The following is a 21,491-nucleotide window of genomic DNA, read 5'->3' on the forward strand; positions in this document are numbered from 1 at the left end:
TACTAACCCCCTGCTGACATCCAACCATCTGGGTCTCACCGCTATCAGATGCACACTGCTAAGCCCAATCAGTTTTCCTATCTGCCCCGCCTCTAAACCCATACATCACCCAGTGCCCCTTCTAAACAACCCCTTGCATTTTTAGCCTTTTGCAAATTTGAGCTGAGGATAGAGTGAGCAAAAATCAGGGGGTTTAGTGCCCCTTTAAAACAAGTTTTCCACATGCTCTGTGCATTACGCATTCTGACCAGAGAGACCGCTAAACCCTAAATGTTACAGACTGTCTCTTTAAGAAGGTTATTCCTTTACTCAAATTGCCATATTTTACAGATAAAGCTTGTGCTTATTTCACTCACTGATACGTGATGCTTTCAGGCACTGAAAATACTTGTATTTCCATTTTTTTACTTTTTTAAAATTGAAGATCATCATCTTCAATTTTAAAAAAGTAAAAAAATGGAAATACAAGTATTTTCAGTGCCTGAAAGAGCCATTTCTATATTGCATTTCTATATTTCTGAAGAGCCATTTCTATATTGCAATTTATTGAATGTAAATTAAACATTAAAATGCACAAAGTATGATAATAAGGGTTTCTGTGAGACAACTAAATAAGTTTATACTCATCTCTGCTGACACCAAAAAAATTACTTTTAAAGTATGGCAGCTTTAGGGGATACCTAACTTTTAGTATAAGCCAAAGTGAATATATTTAATTTGTGGTCATTTTTAAGCACTTCTATTGTTTATTTCTATTGCCTGTTCATTATAAAATTTGGAAACAATGTAAATATCAACTGCTTAATTTAAATTATGTCAAAAAACTGTGGAAAACTGTTTTTTTTTTGTTGTTGTTTTGCTTAACGGCAGCAACATGCTGCAAACAGTATCAGTGGAAAAAAAAAGCTGATTACATTTTTTTTCTGCCTTTAACCGCACAAATGCATTAGCTGATATTAAATTCTCAGTAATATGTAATACCAAGCCGAGAAGCCAATTAATACTAGTGTAGATTAGTGTGTCGTGCTGTTTGTGGATGGTATATTTTTTCAGGCTATATGTTTTGCACGGTGGTACAGTGGCCTGAATGTTTGTTGCTAACTCTTTCAGGCAGCCAGTCGCATGTTTGAGCAGAGGGGGGAGCCGGGGTGTTGAGGAGGGTGGCGGGGAGGCGGGTGGTAAAGCCCCTGTCACGCTTGGCCAGCCTCTTGAGCTGGGGACAGGCTGCTGAGGGGCAGTGTGTGCGTCACGCACAAAGAGAAGCGCGGGGTGAGAGAGACAGGGGCAGATGTGTTTCCCCGTTTATCGTACAAACGCTGTGAAATACTGACATGTGGGGCCTTTTAGGGGATACTTGCTATGAGCTGTCATTTATGTTCATTTCCAGCTGGGACATGACCAGTCTTTAACGTTGAAACGTGGTTGAAATGATGTCAGATGTAGTTTCAGTATTACAAATTTAAAAATATATATATTTAATATCACTTTTATATTCTGCATAACAGAGTATAACATTGACTGTAGTTCTGTTTCTCTGTATACTTTATTATTATTATCCTCCTTATTTTCACCCTGTTCTTTAATACTCAGAACCCACAGAATAAAAAAAAACACCACAGAGCAGCTATTATTATTATTATTTGGGTGGTGGGGGTTATTCTCCGCACTACAGTGATTAGAAGTGATTAGCATGGTGGTGGTGTATGAGGTGTTAGCGTGTGTTGTGCTGGTACAAGTAAGAGGATCAGATACAGTGTAATGAATGTGTAATGAATAAAATAATTAATGAAGTAATGATGCACAAATACTTCATTACCTTACCTAAGTAGAAACGTGGTTATCTATACTTTGCTGAAGTAATTATTTTTAAATTTTCACACAATTATCTAAACATTTTACTTCTTACCTTTTAAAAACAGCCTCATTACTCCTATTTCATTTTAGCTTGTTTTAATTCTGGCTTCTCATCCTTCAATAAAACCCCTATCCAGATAATTTTTTGTTTTAGGAAGGGGGTAGTGCACTATAGGACTATGGGGGCATGGCCTAAGCTTTTGTTCTAAAGTCCTTTACTTTTTTCCCCTTACTTTACATTTACTTTTATACTTTAAGTAGTTTTGAAAAGCTTAGGTTGATACGTCTTCAGCTTCTACAGAAGTATTTTAAATTCTAGTATCTATACTTTTACCTACAGAGTAACAATTGGAGATACTTTTCACATCTGTGTCTATTACACACTTCTACATACAACTGTTCCCCCTTGTAGATAAGTAAAATTAGAGAAGCTCTGAATCTGTTGCTGCACAGTTTACAGTGTTGGCCATCCTGTAGTCCTTCATCAGTGCACACAGGACACTGTTGTTAGACTATATTCAGTGAGGTGTTTAATAACTCCAGCAGCACTGCTGTATCTGATCCACTCATTGTACCACCAGCTCAACACTCACTAACACCTCATACACCACCACCATGCTAATCACTGCTAATCACTGCTGTATCTGATCCACTCACTGTACCACCAGCTCAACACTCACTAACACCTCATACACCACCACCATGCTAATCACTGCTAATCACTGCTGTATCTGATCCACTCACTGTACCACCAGCTCAACACACACTAACACCTCATACACCACCACCATGCTAATCACTGCTAATCACTGCTGTATCTGATCCGCTCACTGTACCACCAGCTCAACACACACTAACACCTCATACACCACCACCATGCTAATCAGTGCTAATCACTGCTGTATCTAATCCACTCACTGTACCAACAGCTCAACACTCACTAACACCTCATACACCACCACCATGCTAATCACTGCTAATCACTGCAGTATCTGATCCGCTCACTGTACCACCAGCTCAACACTCACTAAAACCTCATACACCACCACCATGCTAATCACTGCTAATCACTGATTAGCATTTAGGTGGTGTATGAGGTGTTAGTGTGTGTTGTGGTGGTACAGTGCTGAGAATATCCACCTACCACCCAAATAATAATAATAATAATAATAATAATAGCTGCTCTGTGGTGGTTTTCTATCCCGTGGGTTCTAAGCATTGAAGAACAGGGTGAAAATAAGGAGGATAATAATAATGTAATTTAGTATAAAGTATAAAGCAGAGAAAAAGATATAGGACTACAGGCTGCAATTGTAATAGAACTACAGATCACAAGTGTCATGTGATTTATAATGATTACATGATATAATTATGATGACAATGGGTGTAGAAACAGAGAGGTGGACATAACATTATGCTTAATAAGTTTTTTTTTTCACTTATACTTAATGTAAAAGATACAATTATTGTTAAAAAAGGCACAAATACACAGCCTAGACATGTTTTGTCTCTCTTCTGATGTACTTCCTGTATCTGTACATTATGTACGATCTTTAATTAAGGCCTGGTTTCCTTTGCACACGCTCAGTGGCTGCTTTTGCGGTGTGCCTGTGAAGGTACCTGTCAAGTAGCTTGTTTACAGGCAAACCTGTTCATATGCGCCTGCCTTCTTGCAAATGTGCTATGTGTGTGCATGGCTGTGGGAGGGAATATATGCCTGTGTGCGCTCGTCCCTGTTAATGTGTGTGTGTGTGTGTGTGTGTGTGTGTATTCGGTTGTTCCTGTCTCTGGCCTGGCTCTTTATCTCTCTGCCTCTCTCTCTCTCTCTCTCTCTCTCTCTCTCTCTCTCTCTCTCTCTCTCTCTCTCCCTCTCTCTCTCTCACTCTCTCTGCAATAACAGTGCTGACCTAGTTTCAGTGTGTTCAGGGCTGCTTGTGGAATTTTACAGAGGCCTGCCTGACTGCCTGCCTGGCTGAAAAGAAGGCAGAAAACCATGACTGTTAATTTTTCTTGTGTCGCATAATTAAAACTACTGAAACTAAACATATTCTCTATTTAAAGTCAACATGAGCATATTTTACAAGCCATATTTTGCGATGGGCTTGTGCAGATATAGGAACAAAAGAATTGCTTTCTTCTTTAAGGAACTTTGTTTCACAACCTCAAATTAGACGTAATGGGAGGAAGACCATTCAGCCAAACCCCTCCTTACCCGCTCCAATTGGTACTTTTGGCAATATGGGCAGTGTGCCAACTCCTGCTGGAAAATGAAATCTGCATCTTTATAAAAGTTGTCAGTAGCAGAGGGAAGCTGTAAGATATGAAGTGCTGTAAGATTTTGCAGGAAAACAAAACTGCACTGACTTTAGACTTGATAATAAAACACAGTGGATCAACACCAGCAGATGACATGTCTCTCAAACCATCACTGATTGGTGGAAACTTCACACTAGACCTCGAGCAGTTTGGACTGTGTGTCTCTCCACTCTTCCTCCAGACTCTGATCCCTTGATTTACAAATAAAATGTAAAATTCACTAATGGTCAATGATGGTTTGGAGAGACATGTCATCTGATAGTGCTGTTGGTCCACTGTCCATTTCATGCTTCCCTCTGCTACTGACAACTTTTATGGAGATGCGGATTTCATTTTTCAGCAGGACTTGGCACCCTGCCCACATTGCCAAAATTACCAATGGGTCTTATATAATATTGTTATTTTCTGAGACACTGATTCAACAATAAAAGAAATAAAGGCTTAAAATAGATCACTCTGTGTGTAATACATCTATATAATATATGAGTTTCACAATTTCAACTGAACTACTGAAATAAAGTAACATTTAAATGATTTTTATTTAAGATGCATTAGTATATAAACATTTTATAGGAGAGGAATAAATACAGGGAATATAAATAAACAGTAAACAGTCATACAACAAACTGACAAAATCTTACATTCCCCCTCCCATCCTACCGAACATACATATATCAGTACTATTCCTTTATTTATACTAAAGTGTGCTTTATTTATGAAGGTGCTTAAAAAAGCTCAAATTAAATATTCTAAAATAGTAAGTTACTCCAACTAAAGCCAGACAAACCCTTGTTTTTATATTTTGAGAAGAAACGATAAATAAGCCGGTGTCCTAATAATTCTGTCCATTTATGGGCAGTTTCAGACTAGGCCTAGCTGGAAACTATATTTTCCTTTCAATGGAATAACCTCTCAATGGAAAAATTCTGCACAGTCCAAAACTAGGCTCAATCCCTGTCTGTGCAACTGCCCCATAGTGTAGCTGTAGTATAAATACACATGTTCTTTTCCCATATAACTATATTCTATTTACTTTTTTGGAAATAATCAGTTACTATTTTTTTTTATTTAAATAATTTGGACAAGATTAAGCCATTTGTGTTATTTATTTTTTCTCTTATTAATGTTTAAAATAGTAAAGAAAATACTAAATAAATTAAATAGTTGATATATGGTTATTCGCTGATATCTACCAGAGAAGCATATGCCTATTAATAAGATCCTAATTATTAATATTTCTAGCTTTATAGTTTTTATAGTTTTAGTTTTAAAACACTGTACTAAAAACCTCTCTTTAGGGCAGAGTCCAGGTCTTAACGGCATTCTATTAAGTGAAGGGAACGCTCTGACAGCGGGACGTATCGCCAAGATTCTTTCCAGTTTTGTCATGCTGAAGCTTGAAACTGGAATGGCCTGAATAACCTTTACTTCACTCAGTTAGTTTCCCTTTACCAGGGAAAAGTATATATATATATATATATATATATATATATATATATATATATATATATATATATATATATATATATATATATATAATACTAAAGTAAACCAAACTATTCAGAAAAACATACGATTTCAGCAAACAAAAGTTTTTTTTTTTAAAGAATATTTTTTAAAGAGGCACATCTTGCATAGATGACAGCTCTGTACACCTCTGCATTTTCTCAGTCAGTTTTATAAGGTACAATTACCTTGAATTTAGCCTTTCAGTTAACAGCTGTGCTGAACTCATCAAGAGTTAATTAATAATTAATTTATTAATATGAATATATCAATATTAAAATAATATATTAATTTGAAGAGGTAGAATTGTTATACAATGAACAGCTCTATTTGAGTAATGTTCTAATCCATATTATGGCAAGAACTGAAATGAACTTTGAAAGCATCTTTAAGTGCAAAGAATGTCAAAGACATTATGATGAAACTGGCTCAAAACTCTCAAAGAAGGAGCAAGAGTTACCTCTGTTGCACAGGATAAGTTCACCAGAGTTAGGAGCCTCAGATAAGAAGCACCTAAATGCTTCACAGAGTAACACTTTTAGGTTACGACATGATTTTTTATGTGTTCCTTCATAGTCAGGATCACTTCACTATTCATTTATAATGTAGAAAATCACTCAAAATGAGAACTTTTGACTGGTTCTGTATATGTCCAATATTTGTGGCCATCCCTTCTAATAATTGTATTTGGCTACTTTGAGATGCTCTTGATACTGTAGACACAGACGGGCAAATGAACACCTGCACAAAGCTTGTCTAGTTTCTGTAGAGACATATTGCCAATAGAATAAGACTCTCTAGAGCAGATAAACAAACGACTGGCACCATGCCTAATACCAGCCATGGGAAAGAGGTGTTTAAAGCCCCCAGTATTGAGCTGTGGAGCAGTGGAGCTGTGTTCTGTGGTATGATGGAGCTCCGTCCAATACAACTGAGATAAGTTGGGGAGTATAAGGTGGGGTGATGATCATCATCCAACATCCTGACCTCACTAGCGCTCATTTGTTACTGAATGCAATTAAATCCTAAAAACAGTGCTGTCTAAAATCTCAAAATCTTGTAGAAACCCTTCCCTATAAAGACAGTACAGCGAGTTATTACGGATGAGCTGGTGTCCTAATACTTTTTTTTGTCCATATGGTTAATCTATAGCATTAAGATTAAACAAGGACAGATATTCTTCCAGTAGACCTGCTGATTGGTTATTAAACTGCAATGCATTCTGTTTCAGCTGAGATCATTTCAACAATTAAACAACTACATCTAAAAAAAAATCATAAATGTGTAGAACATTAACCCTTAAAAGTTGTAACTGCAGAGCAGATCTTTATATGAACAAGTAATGAAAACAAACTGTTGCACCTTATTCCACTATTTAAATAGTATGTAAAGCCAATTATATCAATATAGGGTCGGGCGATATGGCCCTAAAATAATATTATGATATTTCATGGTATTTTCGCTATTATGATACTCTTCACTCTAAAAAACAGAGGTGCAATATGAGTACTTTGTACTCAAAGGTACACTCTTCATAATTGTAGCATCAAAAATACTGGTCTTTACAGGATCAGATTTGTTCCCTCTGAAGTACAAAGTCATTCCCAACAGCAATAAGTACAAGTTTGTACCACTTAACCAGCCAAAGGGTACATTCAGTATTCTGTATCACTGTACTAATAAACAATATATATTTTAATTGAACATTTTTTATTTAAAAGCCAGATAATTTTGGATCATCAAGTTTTTGAGCCATATTTAGTTGATGATAATGTTTATAATCTTTATAATCTTTACTGGCACAAAAACCATGGGTACCAAAAAGGACTTTCACTGAAAGGTACTTTTTTGTACCTCAATATAAGGTACCGCACCAGCGACAAGCTTTGTACTCTTTTAAGTACAAATCTGTACTTACTTTTTTTAGTTTTATTATTGCATACGATATGATATAGCACACCTCTAACTGAGATATAAAAAAATACAAGAACTTTACCAGACTTGTAACAGAAGTCAATGATCCAGAATGTCATTGTACTAATAATAATGCGCTCCAAATATCTCCATATATCCAGGATTAAAGTAAAATAAATGATACTTGACAGATATAATCTGTCTCTAGTAGATATATAATGGGAAATTAGAACAGTAAAAAAAAAGTAGAACCCTGTTATAATTAGGGATGGGTGATATGGCACAATATTTCAGGGTATAATATCGTTCATATTTAAAAATGGTTATATTTTCGCGAACGATACGGCATGGCTCCCTGAGATTTCTCTCTCACGATTATATATACATTTTATTTGTAATTGCATACCTGGGACAAATCCTAGAAGTACCCTTATGTGTATCCACTTCCAGAGTGGGTCGTCTGAAAGAAAAATCTATAAATAATGTAAATAATTGTAAATGTATTTTTTTTAGTTTCATTGTTATCTAACATATTTTTTTCATTTCTTTTTTTTATCTTAGGTTTAGGGGTGGGGTCACGGTGTCCGAAATGGACGGCTGGAACCTCCTCCACACATGCACTGCATCCTTGGAGCTGAATGCACATTGCCTGGATGGTCCCACTCCAATCTGTGAGAAGACACGGTTCTACATCCATCTAAGAATCATCACCACCACCCTCAGCATCCACTTCCAGAAGTTGAGGCCTTCTCCACCTGTCTCTTCTCCTTTTCCGCATGCCCGCCGATCTTCCACTCCAGTGGTGGACACGGTTATAGCAGTTACCTCATTCTGCTCAGTGGTTCTGACGTTGCTGAACGGCATTGTGACCTCCTGCTGTCTTAAGAATCTGTTTGGGGAGAGCCGCAGTTTCAAAGTGTGCCTCAGAGGACTTGAGGAAAGGAGTCAAATGAAACACAGGAATAAACAGATGAGAGGAGACAGAATGGGAGAGGGGACAGATGAAGTGGACGGTGCCAAAACTACACGGATATCGCTCAGTTTCCCCATCAGCGCTGGACTGCCTAGTTTTTCTGCAAAAAAGCACTGTCCCCTTATTCATCCTCCTTCCTCTTCTGGGACATACGACAGTGATGGTTCTGATGGCACTGCATGGAAGGAAGAGTCTCTCAGAGACAAACACTTGTCCAAAGTATCGAAATCGGAATGCCTGCCTTGCTCTTCCACTTCTACTCTTCCCATTGATTTGACTGCACCTGTCAATAAGAACTGCAAACCCACTTTGTCGTTTTCTGTGGCTGGTAGCGGTTCCCACTTTCCAACATCTGCTTTACACACATCTGCTAAAATGGACTACTCGAAAGAGACATCTGGACCTGGTCTGTCTAATGACTACCCAGAGCACTCAACAACAGAGACAGCACATATCTTATTCAACCTGAGTGCGAGAGCCTTCCAGGGTCAGCTGACCAAAGACATGGAAAGTTCAAAAGGAAAGAAGCGGAAGGGGAACAGCCTGCATGTTGAACTGAGCCTGCCTCTTCCTAGCATTAACCAGCCATCTTCCTCATCAAGCCCTCCTCCTCTTTCTCCATCGTCTGTCTCCCCCTTGACCCTCCCTCCTTCCACTTTTCATGACTCTTACAGGGCAGTGCCAAAGCCAGAGCTGCTGTGTGGGGTGTGCCACCGTCTGTTCAGCACTGCCTCGTCCCTCACCGTCCACATGCGTCTCCATCGGGGGGGACGGGTTCTCAGCTGCCGCCACTGTGGCAAAGCCTTCATCCATAATAAAAGACTCCAGTCCCACGAGGCCACCTGTCGGCAAGCACTGCCAGCTATCCCCATCCAACCAAAACAGGAACCTTTAGAGGAGGGGGAGGTGGAAAAAATAGACGAGGCTGCAGAGCCGGAAGAGCACGGGCAAGAGATGGGACCTGGCCGACATATTAAGAAGGGGCGAGGCCTCCACAGACATCATGCTGGGGAGCTGCCTGAAAGTGATGAACTGAGAGATGAGGATCACTTTGTGAAGGTTGTTGATGGACATATCATTTACTTCTGCTCAGTGTGTGAGCGCTCCTACATGACCCTGTCCAGCCTCAAACGGCACTCTAACGTGCACTCGTGGCGTAGGAAGTACCCCTGCCATTATTGTGACAAGGTTTTTGCTCTTGCAGAATACCGCACCAAACATGAGGTGTGGCACACTGGTGAAAGGCGATACCAGTGTATATTTTGCTGGGAGGCCTTCCCTACCTACTACAACCTCAAAACACACCAGAAGGCCTTTCACGGAATTAGCCCTGGCCTTATCTCAAGCGAGAAGACGGCCAATGGGGGCTATAAGCAGAAAGTTAATGCCCTTAAACTCTACCGGCTCCTGCCAATGCGCTCTCAGAAACGGCCATATAAAACATACAGCCATGCACTGGCTGAGGGACTACTCAAGCCTGACTCATCAGTTGACCTGCCTTTGCCTCTAGATTGCAGCCTCCCTCCAGGCCTGGACACAAGTAAGTTGGAGTCCTTCCTTAAGGATCTTCATTCTCAAGATATTAAGCCTGACCCTGAAAGTATTCTCATCAAGATGGGCACAGAGCAGAGCAAAAAGCTACCTACATCCCACACAGACACACCTCCAGAAGTCAGTGAGCAAGAAAGTACCAATGAGCTTCTGTCTGGCAATACCAGTGGCAAAGCCAAGGGCTCAGAGGCAGCTGTTTCTTCCGTCATTACATTTGGACACAGCAAACCCTCAGTCATCATGCATAGCACGGCACTTCCATCCTCTGTTATTGTTCAAAGAAATAAGATTTCCTCTTGCGATGGAAAGAGCTCCTCTGAGAGCAATCAGGCAACAGCTATGACTTCAAAGAAGCAAATTAAAAAGCATAGTCAGAAAGAACACACGCATGTTCATAGTAAGTGGGATACAGATACCTCAAATTCAGACCTCAAAGTCTCAAAAATCCAGCCACCAACAGAGACACTGCACAAGGGACGGAAAGCTCACAGCAAGAGCGAGTTTAACAAGGCAGTGCCCATATCAGTGGATTCCGAAGTCAAAGGGAGTGGGCCTCTGTGCCAGATCACTGTGCGTATAGGGGAGGAGGCTATTGTTAAAAGAAGTATCTCTGAGACGGACCTCAGAAGAGACAAAAGTCCTTCCCTGAAAACCAAAAAGAGCAATGAAGACCAGAAAGAGCAAAGGCACACCCATCACCACCACCGCAAACACCACGGGCACCGTCGATCAAGCCAGGAAGGAAAGGAGGGGGAGCCCAAATGGAAAAACCCTAGACTACCAGGGAAGGTGAGGAAGTACTTCTTCCGACAGGAAGTCAGGGAGGACAGGAACGACCAGGATGGAGAAGACAACCTGTGGAGACCATACTATTCTTATAAGCCCAAGAGAAAGACCCTGCATGTGCAAAAGGCCAAGAGATGGCAACGCAAAATGCACTACAAGCGATCCCTGAGGTTGATGAGGAGAGCTGAGAGGCTTATGAATCATGTAAACAAAGAGGTCGATGGAGGACAAGAAGAAGAAGAAGAAAAAGAAGAAGCAAAGGAAGAGGAGGAGGAGAAAGAAAGCGCTCAACATAATGAGATCAAAGAAGACACACAATTACTTTCCACACCCTCTACACCTGAACAGAAGGGGGAAGAGAAGGAGGATCCAGTAAAGTTTGATCCCCCAACCACTGCAGCTTTACCACAGTCTACGCTGAATACTCAATACACCAGTTCCTCCAACATCAAACAACGATGGTCAGGGGACCAGGCCTCTGAATGTGGGTCTTGCGGACGCTGGTTTTCCAGCTCTAGGAAGCGAGACAAACATGAACTAACACATCTGTTTGAGTTTGTGTGCATGCTCTGCAGAGCTCCTTTTCCCTCTCAGACAAAGTTAGAGGAGCACCAGAGAACCAATCACCCAAAAACCAAACCTCCGTCTACCTCTACTCCATGTAATCCACAGTCGTCAAGCAAAGAAAACGCATCGGAATTAGGGGAAGCCAACGAAGTACTGAACCGACGGTTCTTGGAAAAGGGTAGTCCAGGTCGCTTGGGAAGAAGGCCTTTGACAAGATACACCTGCTCACAGTGTGATAAAGTATGTAAGACAGCTGCTGCACTGAACTGCCACTTGAAGCGGCATGAGTTAGGTGGTTCTACAGAGAGTATGCAGCAAGTGCAAGATGCACAAAATATAAATTCTGCGACTCCTGAGATTCCAGAGATTCGCAAAAATCTGGACATTGTCTGTGAGCATGCACGGCCTATCCCTGTCATTACCTATCCCAAAGCAGATTCTGAGTACACTGATAATAATCAAGTGGCTGAAAGTAATCAACAGGTAGAGCATCAGCACGCAGGTGCTAGTGAAATAGAAACTTTTGACAAAATCCACAGTCCACAGATGTGTACTACAACATCAGCAGTCAGTCCTATTCAGGAAAGGTCAAAGGTCATCTCCCCTTGTCTCACCAGTGTGTTGGTAATGAATGGATCAGAATGCCTGGACTTCCGAACTCCAGAGAAACGAAGTCTGGACACACATGACCAGAGAAGAAGCCACACACCAACTGAAAAAGTATGTCAAATGCAAACAGCACCAAGAGGCAGAGCAGAGGCAGATCCAACCTTATCCATGGCATTACAGTCAGTCAGGTGTAGCGTTTTGGAACAACAAGCAGAAACAGACACGCACAGACATGAAGATATTCACTCCAGTGATCATTTAAATAATTCACAAGAAGCTCAAGACCTTAGGGTCTTTACTTTATCCAGAACTGCCTGCAGCAGCCAAGCAGAGGACTTATCCATGCAGACTATACTGGCAAGGGAGAGGGTGCTTGTCCAGCAAACTGCACACCAATACATCGCCAACAAGAGGCGATCCACAGATGAAGAGGTGATGCTCATCGTGCCCAAAGAGGAGCCGCTGAGTCCCGTGCCCTCTCCCACATGCTCTGTCATTCAAACCACTCAAAAAGGACCCTCTCAGAAGCACTTACAGTCCCCTTGTCACTCTCCAAGTCCCTTAAACCTGCAGTTGCGGCCACATTTAGAGCCAAACCAATCGCACCAAGGCATGCAGCATGCTGAGAAACAAAGACCTGCACTACTTCCAACAAGTTCAGGACGAGGTAGCGAGCCCCCCTCTTCTCGTGCCATGCTGCACCCCCAAGTACCCCATTCAGAGCAAGAGACAAAGGACAGCAACTTTTCAACAGCGAGACATCCCCATGGGGAACCCGACTATCCTGTTCAGGAGTACGCACTTCCCTTGATCTTGCCGGGTGGATACTGCACTGGTAAGAAACAGGAGGAGCAGATCCTGATGTCTTATCCTCCTGGACCCTTGTCCTTTGGGGCACTGGGGAAGATGGTTTCCCATGCTGACTCAAGCAAACTACCTTTTTACCCAGATCCCTATCACCTACTCTACGGCCCACAGCTTCTACCTTACCCGTACGGTCTCGCAGCTCTGCCTATGGCCCTCAACATGATGGCATCAGGGGATAAAGTAGAGCCCCTGCCCTTCTTGCCTACTCTTTTCAATTATGCTGCAGCAGGTGCACCTTTCGCAGGAACAGTGCCCCACCCTTTAGTGGTGAACCCTAACCTATACAATAATAGCAGCGGCAGTAGCACAAAGCGAGACAGTGGCAACCCCTGAGTGGACGGTGGCATCAGCAGTGAAGGAAAATACTGTACACCTTAAAAAAGAGGACCAGGCCTTTGATGGAAGATATGGAATATGGATTTTACTGCTATATATTGCTCTGTTTGGTAACTGAACTACTTGCACAGACCTTTCCTCTCTTTCATAAAGTAGCAAAAACATAGGTATATGTAGGACTCAACTGTAGTGAAGTGCTGGAGAGGTGCCTTAGAGGTATGGCTGATGGGTAACCTCTGATACACCACTCCTCTCCTTCTTTAGGAGAGTTAGACCTTGGTTATCCGTCCGTTCTATCAGATTTATCGTCATAATAGGTATAATCAAGAAATAATACAGCTAACAGGGTGTGGTGTTTGTAGAAAAAAAATACAAAAAAATCTAAGTAAGTCTGCTTCCCACTAGTGACAATAACAAAAAAAATATTAATACTGATATAATGAAACAGCTGATAGTAATAAATATATGGGGGCTTTCGAGTTTTTCATTTCAAGTAGAAAGGTAGATCTATCTTAAAAGCTCAACACACTTAAATGAACTCAACTCAGTGAAGGAAAACAATAGCGTACAAGTAGTTTCATGAGTGTGTGTGTATGTGTGACTGAGTGCGTGTCTATGTACATGTGTGTGTGTGTTTCAGATTCATTCAGATTCATTCATGCATGTAGAGGTTTGGGGTAGACATCCTCTATCTCTATCTAATTGTTGTAACGGTTCCGTGTTTTTCAGTACAGAGGCTTTTACGTGAGTTTCAGCAGAACTCACACGTGAACATGTGAACATGTGTGCTCGTATGGGTGGAGGTGGTGGGACTGGTTGGTGTGTGCATGTGTAGATGCTATATCAGCCTTGGTATAGCGGTTCCATGGGGATTTCAACTATATGAGCATCATTCCTGGACAAGCTGTTGCAACTTTTGTAGATCAGCGAGAGTTAGGTGAAACATTAGGGGAAGTTCTTCCTTCGTCAGTCATAACTTAGCAAATAAGTTGATAGCTTAAACGCATCACGTCGTTTTTTTGGATGGAGCTTGTTAATACGTGATCTTTTATTAACTAGGATTATGGTGGTGACTTAAAATCAGTGGTAATTGAGGACTGACTCATTCTGCAATGTTGTGTACAATGAATATGTTTCATAGTTTGGTTCGGTTTGTAGTAGAAGTCGGTGGACTAATTGTTTAGGGGATCAAATAAGGAACTGAAAACGAAAATGTGTTGAAATGTCTGTGTACTTCCACCACTTGTCGGTTATCTTATTGTTTCTTCCAGTACAGAAAATAATAATGAAACTTAATGTTTAGTGGCCTTCTCCTCCCCAGTGCCCCCTGGTGTCCACCAAAGACACTCCATTGACTTGACTGAAATATAAGAGAGAGAGAAAAAGAGAGAGAGGTAGAGAGTGTGGTATATAACGGATGAAAGATTGTGTGCGAGAGAGAGAGAGAGAGAGAGAGAGACAGAGAATAAGAGTAAAAATGATTGAGAGAATGATTGGGAAGAATGGACGAGGAGAAACTCACATATGATGAGTCCGATATAGCCAGTAGAGCTTCCAAATAAAGTAGAGCTTTTCTGTATTTCAGAGAAACCGATGCTCTAAAAGAGCACAGTGTAGCACAGCAGCGAATGATGATCTTAAAAGCCCGTCCATCCGTTACGGGCAAGCAAATGCTAGTTCTGTTTGCTGGCCAACTCTTTCTCTCTCTCTCTCTCTCTCTTTCTCTCTCAGTCCATGTCTCCTCCGCAGTGCACGGAACAGCAAGAGATGACGTCAGCCACTCCTGACGCCCGCACAGGGTCTGAGCTGTAACGCTTAGGACAAAAAAGGTGTTCTGAACACTTCTTAGGAATTTCCTGTTTTTGTATCTTTTTAAACAATATTATTTGTTTATTTTACAAAAAAATCCCTTTTGATAGAGAGAAAAGGATAGTGCTGGAAGATGTCCTTTCAAGCACACATGAACATGAATGTAATATTAGTCATGAGGTTAACAAAAGAACAGTATGGTAGACAAACTCTGTTTTCTTTTCAGTTTGACTCCAGAAATAGCATAATACGTAATAACGAACCGCTTTGAGGTATTCACATATATACAGTAGTCTTAGAAACATGTCTAGGAACTTGGATTCAATATAATCATAATGCATGACAAAACACTCGCTTCTTCAGTAACGGTATCGTTCCTCTGGTATCATCATAACGATCTTCGCTTTCTTTCATATTTCATGTACTCTATGTGGTTCCTTTCCGTTTTTTGTTTTTCTCCGCTGGTGCGCTTGAAATACTGTCTGCTTGAGACTTTTGAGACTTTTTGTGCAGCTGTTCTGTTCGGTCGTTTTAAACACGAAACCAAAAAGAGGAGCACCTATATGCTTCACTTCTTTTTCTCAATCATGGCAAAAGCTGTGCGATTTCGTTAGTCCCGTACCGACCATTCTGACTGCTCCATGCCTTTTTCCTTCCTCTTCTCATTTCCAAACTTTTCATCCTCTCCGTTTGAAGTGAGCGCGTGTGAAACTGTGCAATGAAGCCGCAGCACTGTTAGTTTCCAGATTTCCAGAAGGAGGTAAAACAATGCTAAGATTTGTTGCTTTACTTGGGAGTAGGTACAAGCCTTTCATGTAGTGTGTATGAAAGAAAGAGAGAGAGTGTGTGTGTGTGTGTGTGTGTGTGTGTGTGTGCAGCGTGGTTGTGAGGAAAAGGAAAACCAAAACAAGTACCGTATCCCTTGTGGCTTGCCAACAAACCAATGCTTGGTTTTGGGCCCCTATCAGCCTAACAGCCTTTTTCTTTTTATTGTCCTTTTGAACATTTTTAACACTTTATTTTAAGGAAGACAAGTTAGCTTGGTTTCTTATGGTCTTAAGGTTCACTTCAGTAAAGCCTGAACTCAACTCATGGGGCCTGTACATTCTAGAGGGGACAAAACTGGCTAAAACTGAAAACATTAATGGGTGGAATAGGGTTTAGGAATGGAAATATGAGTTTTCTCATACAATCAAATTCAGTTTATACCATTGTAAGACATTAATAGGGCAGCACATCACATTCAATCCACTACTGGTGGGTGTAGCACTTCTTCATTAGAGAAGCATTATGTTTTTTTAACCTGTAGGAGAACATAAACCCTTTACAGCACTGCATTTACTGGAAATATAATATACCGCAAGAAGGGGCAGTTGGTTAATATACATAATACAAATTATTAAGCAAAAATAACCTTAAAAGACCTTAATAAACCCCTAAGTTGTTTTCCTTCAAATTAAGTGTTACACACATTTTCTTCATTAGTAAAACAAATATATCTTAAGCAAATTAGGTTACCTGTCTGTACCTGTGGCTGACTAGAACAAAATATGGATGTTACATGATGTTCAATGTCAATCAACTTTTTTAAAAGTCCACCAAAGTCATATTCATATTTAATTTCTAAAAAGAAACACACAAACCATGCATCATATTTTGAGTTAAAGTGAATTAATTTACAGTATACACTATACAAATCTCTTTATTAAGCTGGTTAATATGAAATTGAGAATGAGAAATGCTCTTCAATTAGCAGGCATTAATTTATGGTATACAGCTAAGAAACAAAAGAAACCATACACACAATACATACAATCTTCACACAAGAGTTCATGATTCAGCACCTTACCAAAACTGTGATCATCCTACCAAATTCGTACAAAAAAATTTTGTTTTTAACTTTTAACTTTTTATTTTAAAGACATAAAGGCTATGTTCACATTATAAGCCTCTTTAGTTAAATCTATTAATCCATTTTGTCTTAAAAGTGATTAATTAAAGTCATTAAAGTGACCTGTATCTCTCTGTATTGTGAACAAATCTGTCCCTAAAACGACATATATGCACTAGAGCTGGGCGATATTATTGGGGAAAAAAATCTCATATCTCAATATGATCTAGAGAAAACCTATTAATTTTACTATGTTTTGTAACACTTCAATATGAAATATCAATCTGCACTAGATTACATTGTTTAAATATTGTTGGTAAAATATTTCTACCCATGGACTCCCACATAGATGATTACAATAGGCATATCTTGTATGAAATCTGAATTTGAATTTAGAAAATATTATTTTTTACAATATATTGCCCAGCCCTAACATGCACACAAACAAATTATAAATGAAAAGATCAGTCATTGATTGAAATATAACTGAGAGTTCTCCTAACGCTCAACATGGCATCTGTTTACAGCTAAAGTCCCTCCTTTCTAATAAAACTGGCCAATCAGCTTGCATACAACGTTATAAGCACATGCACACAGGCAAAACGTATCTGAAATCTGATTTGACCGTTTGCAATAATGCCTTATTCCATATCCAAATCAGAAAGGTATCCAATCTAGGACCCCATATTAAAGGCTATGTTCAGACTGCCAGCCCAAAAGATTGTAGCCAAAGAGCATATAAAGTCAGATTTTTTGCTAATCTTATAAAAATTACATTTGGAAATGCTTTAAAATATAATTACAATTAAATTTCTACAGATGTGTATCAGTCTGATTGCTCAAATCAGATTTTAACGTATTTTGCGTAACTCCAGAGTGAGGGAAGTGCGGAGGTCCAAAAAGAACTATACCACAGCAACCCATCCAGATATAATTGTGATGTCAAGAGAAGCAAATCCAATCTGATCAATTGCAAATAACAGTGCGGACAGTCGTCTCAACAGATCTGATACGAGAAACAAATTTGATTTACCTGCAGTCTTATAGACTTAAATCTGATTATAAAAGATCCACATAGATCTGACATATCCACAAATCTGTTACATTAAGGCTTAAGTCTTAACCCAAAATCTGATTTGAGTCACTCCAATCTTGTAATGTGAATGTAGCCAATGTCAGCGTTTGCTTAATAGGTGTTTTTCAAATGGTTCTTCGCGCGATGTCATAGAATATAACCTGTTTATAGTGTTTGCAATAGGCCTGTCACAATAACTTTTTTGGATGATATATTGTGCTAGAAGTAATTGCAATAAACAATATTACTGAAATGTTTTTTGCCGCTTATTCAATAATAATAACAGTTTTAAAGAGCAAATGGAAAACTTGCTAATTTAGATGAACAGGCTCTTCTACCTAAGAAATACAGTATAAGTTAAAAGTTTGGACACTTTAAAGGGGCACTAAACCTGATCTGATTTTTCAGCTCAAATTTGAAACTAAAAAGCTAAACAATGAGAGGGGATAGTTTGGGAGAGGCACTGGGTGATGTATGGGTTTAAAGGTGGGGTAGGAGGGAGAGCTGATTGATTGGCTGAGCTGCAGCAATGTGTCTCTGATAGCAATGAGACGCAGATGGTTGGATGTCAGCAGGGGTCAGTATTATTGATTGACTGATCTCCATACTTTGAGAGGGCGCTGCAGAGGCAGAAATGAATGCAATAAAAGCATTTTTATTTTAAAAGGTTAGGAAAGGTTTATAAAAAATTAAGCAGGTCTGGTTTGTTTCATTACTTCAAAGGAACACATTTCAGGTATTATTTTAAATTCCCTGCATTGTATATTAATACTTAAGTCACCCAAAATAAGAAGAAACATATGGAATCATTTAGCCATCAAAAAGTGTTAAACAAAATAGGATATGTTTTATATTTTAGATTCTTCAAAGTAGCACCTCTTGCTTAAATTTAGCTTTATGAGCTAGAGTCACCTGGAATTCAGGTTTTCAGTTAACAGCTGTGCTGAACTCATCAAGAGTTAATTACTTGAGTTTCTTGTCTCTTAATAAAGTGTTTGAGAGCATCAGTTAAAGTAAAGTAGTGAAGAGGTAGAGTTACAGGTATACAGTGAATAGTGAATATTTGAGTAATGTTCTAATCCAGATTATGAGAAGTAAGAACTACTCAACTAAATAAAGAAAAAAATACTTTAAGAAATGAAGATCAGTCAATCAGCGATATTTCAAGAACTTTATGTTATGATGAAACTGGCACTCATCAGAGGACTGTCCAAGGAAAGGAAGAGCAGGAGTTTCCCTCTGTTGTACAGGATAAGTTCATTAGAGTTACCAGCCTCCCCAGATAAGTATTTTGGTTTGTTTAACACTTTTAAGTTACTACATGATTCCTTATGTGTTCCTTCATAGTCTGGATCACTTTACTATTAATGTACAATGTACAGAAAAAAAAAATATAAAAACTCTGAATTTCAAACTTTTGACTGGTACTGTACATATATTGTATGATAAGTCGAAAATTAAATTATTGTGACAGGCCTGTTTTTTTCATGAAAAGGCTCTCAAAACATGGTTCTTAATAAAACCAAAAGTGTATTTTCTATGGCATCACCTTAATAACCATTGACCAATTTCCAAATTAAACAAATTAAAACAAATTAGATTTTTGATTACTGTTTAAAACTACTCCAGAAAAGTGTTAGTAGTAAAGCACCAAGGTAAAGGGTCAATCAGCACAGATTTGTAACGTAAGTAAATGAAAAAGTAACAAAAAAAAGGTGGATGCGCCCACATATCAAGGTTCACACTTGTGACATATTGTTTGTTTTAAAACGTTCTTGAACAGTAAATAATAGCAACACACACACACATTCCACCACGAAACGACCAGCAGCAACACCCGGTAGAGAGACACAGTACATTTCAGTCAGAGTAGCTAAAACTCAGCAGCTACGTGTGTTCTGCAGTTGGTCATAGTAGGCATGTGACTGATTTGTCTGGTTTTGTGAAAATGTGAAAAAGTTACAACTGTGCCATTGTTTTAGAGGTACACATATTTGACTATATTTGCTTAAAACTTTGAGAACCTTAGTTGTTTCTTGTTGACTTTGTAATCATTCGAGACAAAGTTCTGTTAACACGATTGCCAAATCAAGCCTGCAAAATCTACACTCTGTCCATTTTTCTTTATTCCTTTGCTCTCGTTCTCCTGTCTCTCCCTCTGTCCATGCTACAACCATACAAATAAAGTATTAACCTGATGACCTACAAAAGCTTTGAATCAGTTCCATCGCATCGATATGAAGGGTAAACATGCCACTGTACGGAGACGGTGGTCAGTGAGGTTATAAGAATGCAGTAAATCATTGCAACACCGCGATTTAAAAGCACTGCAGAGAACAGGTATGTTATGAATTATGAGGTCTAATGCAGCTGGCTTGTTTTTTTGTCTATGTTAAAGCAAACAGCAATTATCAACCCAATCCAGCAAGGTCATGTCACGTTCCAAACTCCTCCTGTCTCCTCAGTTCCAGCCTCATCAGCAGTAAATTTTGCTAAATGTGGATCAGGCCTGCACAAAATATCATTTTTTATTTTATATATTAATTAAAAAGATAGAAAACAGTTAAAATTTTAGTAAAAGACAAAATATTAATACAGGGTTCATGCACTTTTTAAATAAATTTCCATGACTTTTCCATGCCTTTAAGACAAGTTTTCATGACCAAACGATCTTTATAACACCAGTGCAGACATGGACAAACTATAATAAACTATAATTATGATATAACTATAAATATGATAATAGGCCTAAAATTAATTTTATATATATAAAAAAAATCTTTAAGCAATGTTGACAAAGAACCTTCAATAATAAAATGTGTCTTAAAATGTCCCTAAATTACTTAACTAACTGATCTAATGTATATCTCACCTTAAAAAAGCTTCTCTGTCAATAAATGAAAACCATTTGTAGAGCAAATTCCCATGACTTTTCCAAAACTTTCTAGGTATTTTTATTTTTCCGAAACTTATCCAGGCCTGGAAATTGCTTTTTTGAAATTCCCTGACTGTTCCAGTTTTTTTATGAGCGTATGAACCCTGTTTATATGTAAATTAAGGGAAACCCAAGCTATAACAATTAACATTTTAACAGCCACCAACTTTAGAGCGTTTACAGCACCCCAGATAAGAGACATCTAATGAGTATTTTGGTTGGTTTAACACTTTTAAGTTACAATGTTGTAAATTATGGACTTTACTATTTTGATGACCAAAATGTAGACAAGAAAATCTATACAAATCTAAGAAGTAAAGTTTATACAGCTCTGAAAAAAATAAGAGACCACTTAAAAATTATGAGTTTCTTTGATTTTACCAAATTGAAAACCTCTGGAATATAATCAAGAGGAAGATGGATGATCACAAGCCATCAAACCACCTGGTGCAAAACACTGCTTGATTTTTTGCACCAGGAGTAAAGCAGCATAAAGTTATCC

At 39.0% G+C, this 21,491-nt stretch overlaps 1 protein-coding gene across 1 annotated transcript in view; it reads left to right on the forward strand.

Annotated features, from left to right (window-relative positions):
* Positions 1-20,264, forward strand: part of zbtb4 (zinc finger and BTB domain containing 4) — a 29,853-nt gene extending 9,589 nt beyond the window's left edge. Inside the window, exon 2 of the mRNA XM_007230746.4 lies at positions 8,152-20,264. Within this exon, the coding sequence (XP_007230808.3) occupies positions 8,180-13,276 (5,097 nt within the window). The 5' untranslated portion in view covers positions 8,152-8,179 and the 3' untranslated portion in view covers positions 13,277-20,264. The remainder of the gene's footprint in view (positions 1-8,151) is intronic.
* Positions 20,265-21,491: the final 1,227 nt, after the last annotated feature.

This window comes from Astyanax mexicanus, chromosome 15, assembly GCF_023375975.1.
Source record: "Astyanax mexicanus isolate ESR-SI-001 chromosome 15, AstMex3_surface, whole genome shotgun sequence".
NCBI lineage: Eukaryota > Metazoa > Chordata > Actinopteri > Characiformes > Acestrorhamphidae > Astyanax > Astyanax mexicanus.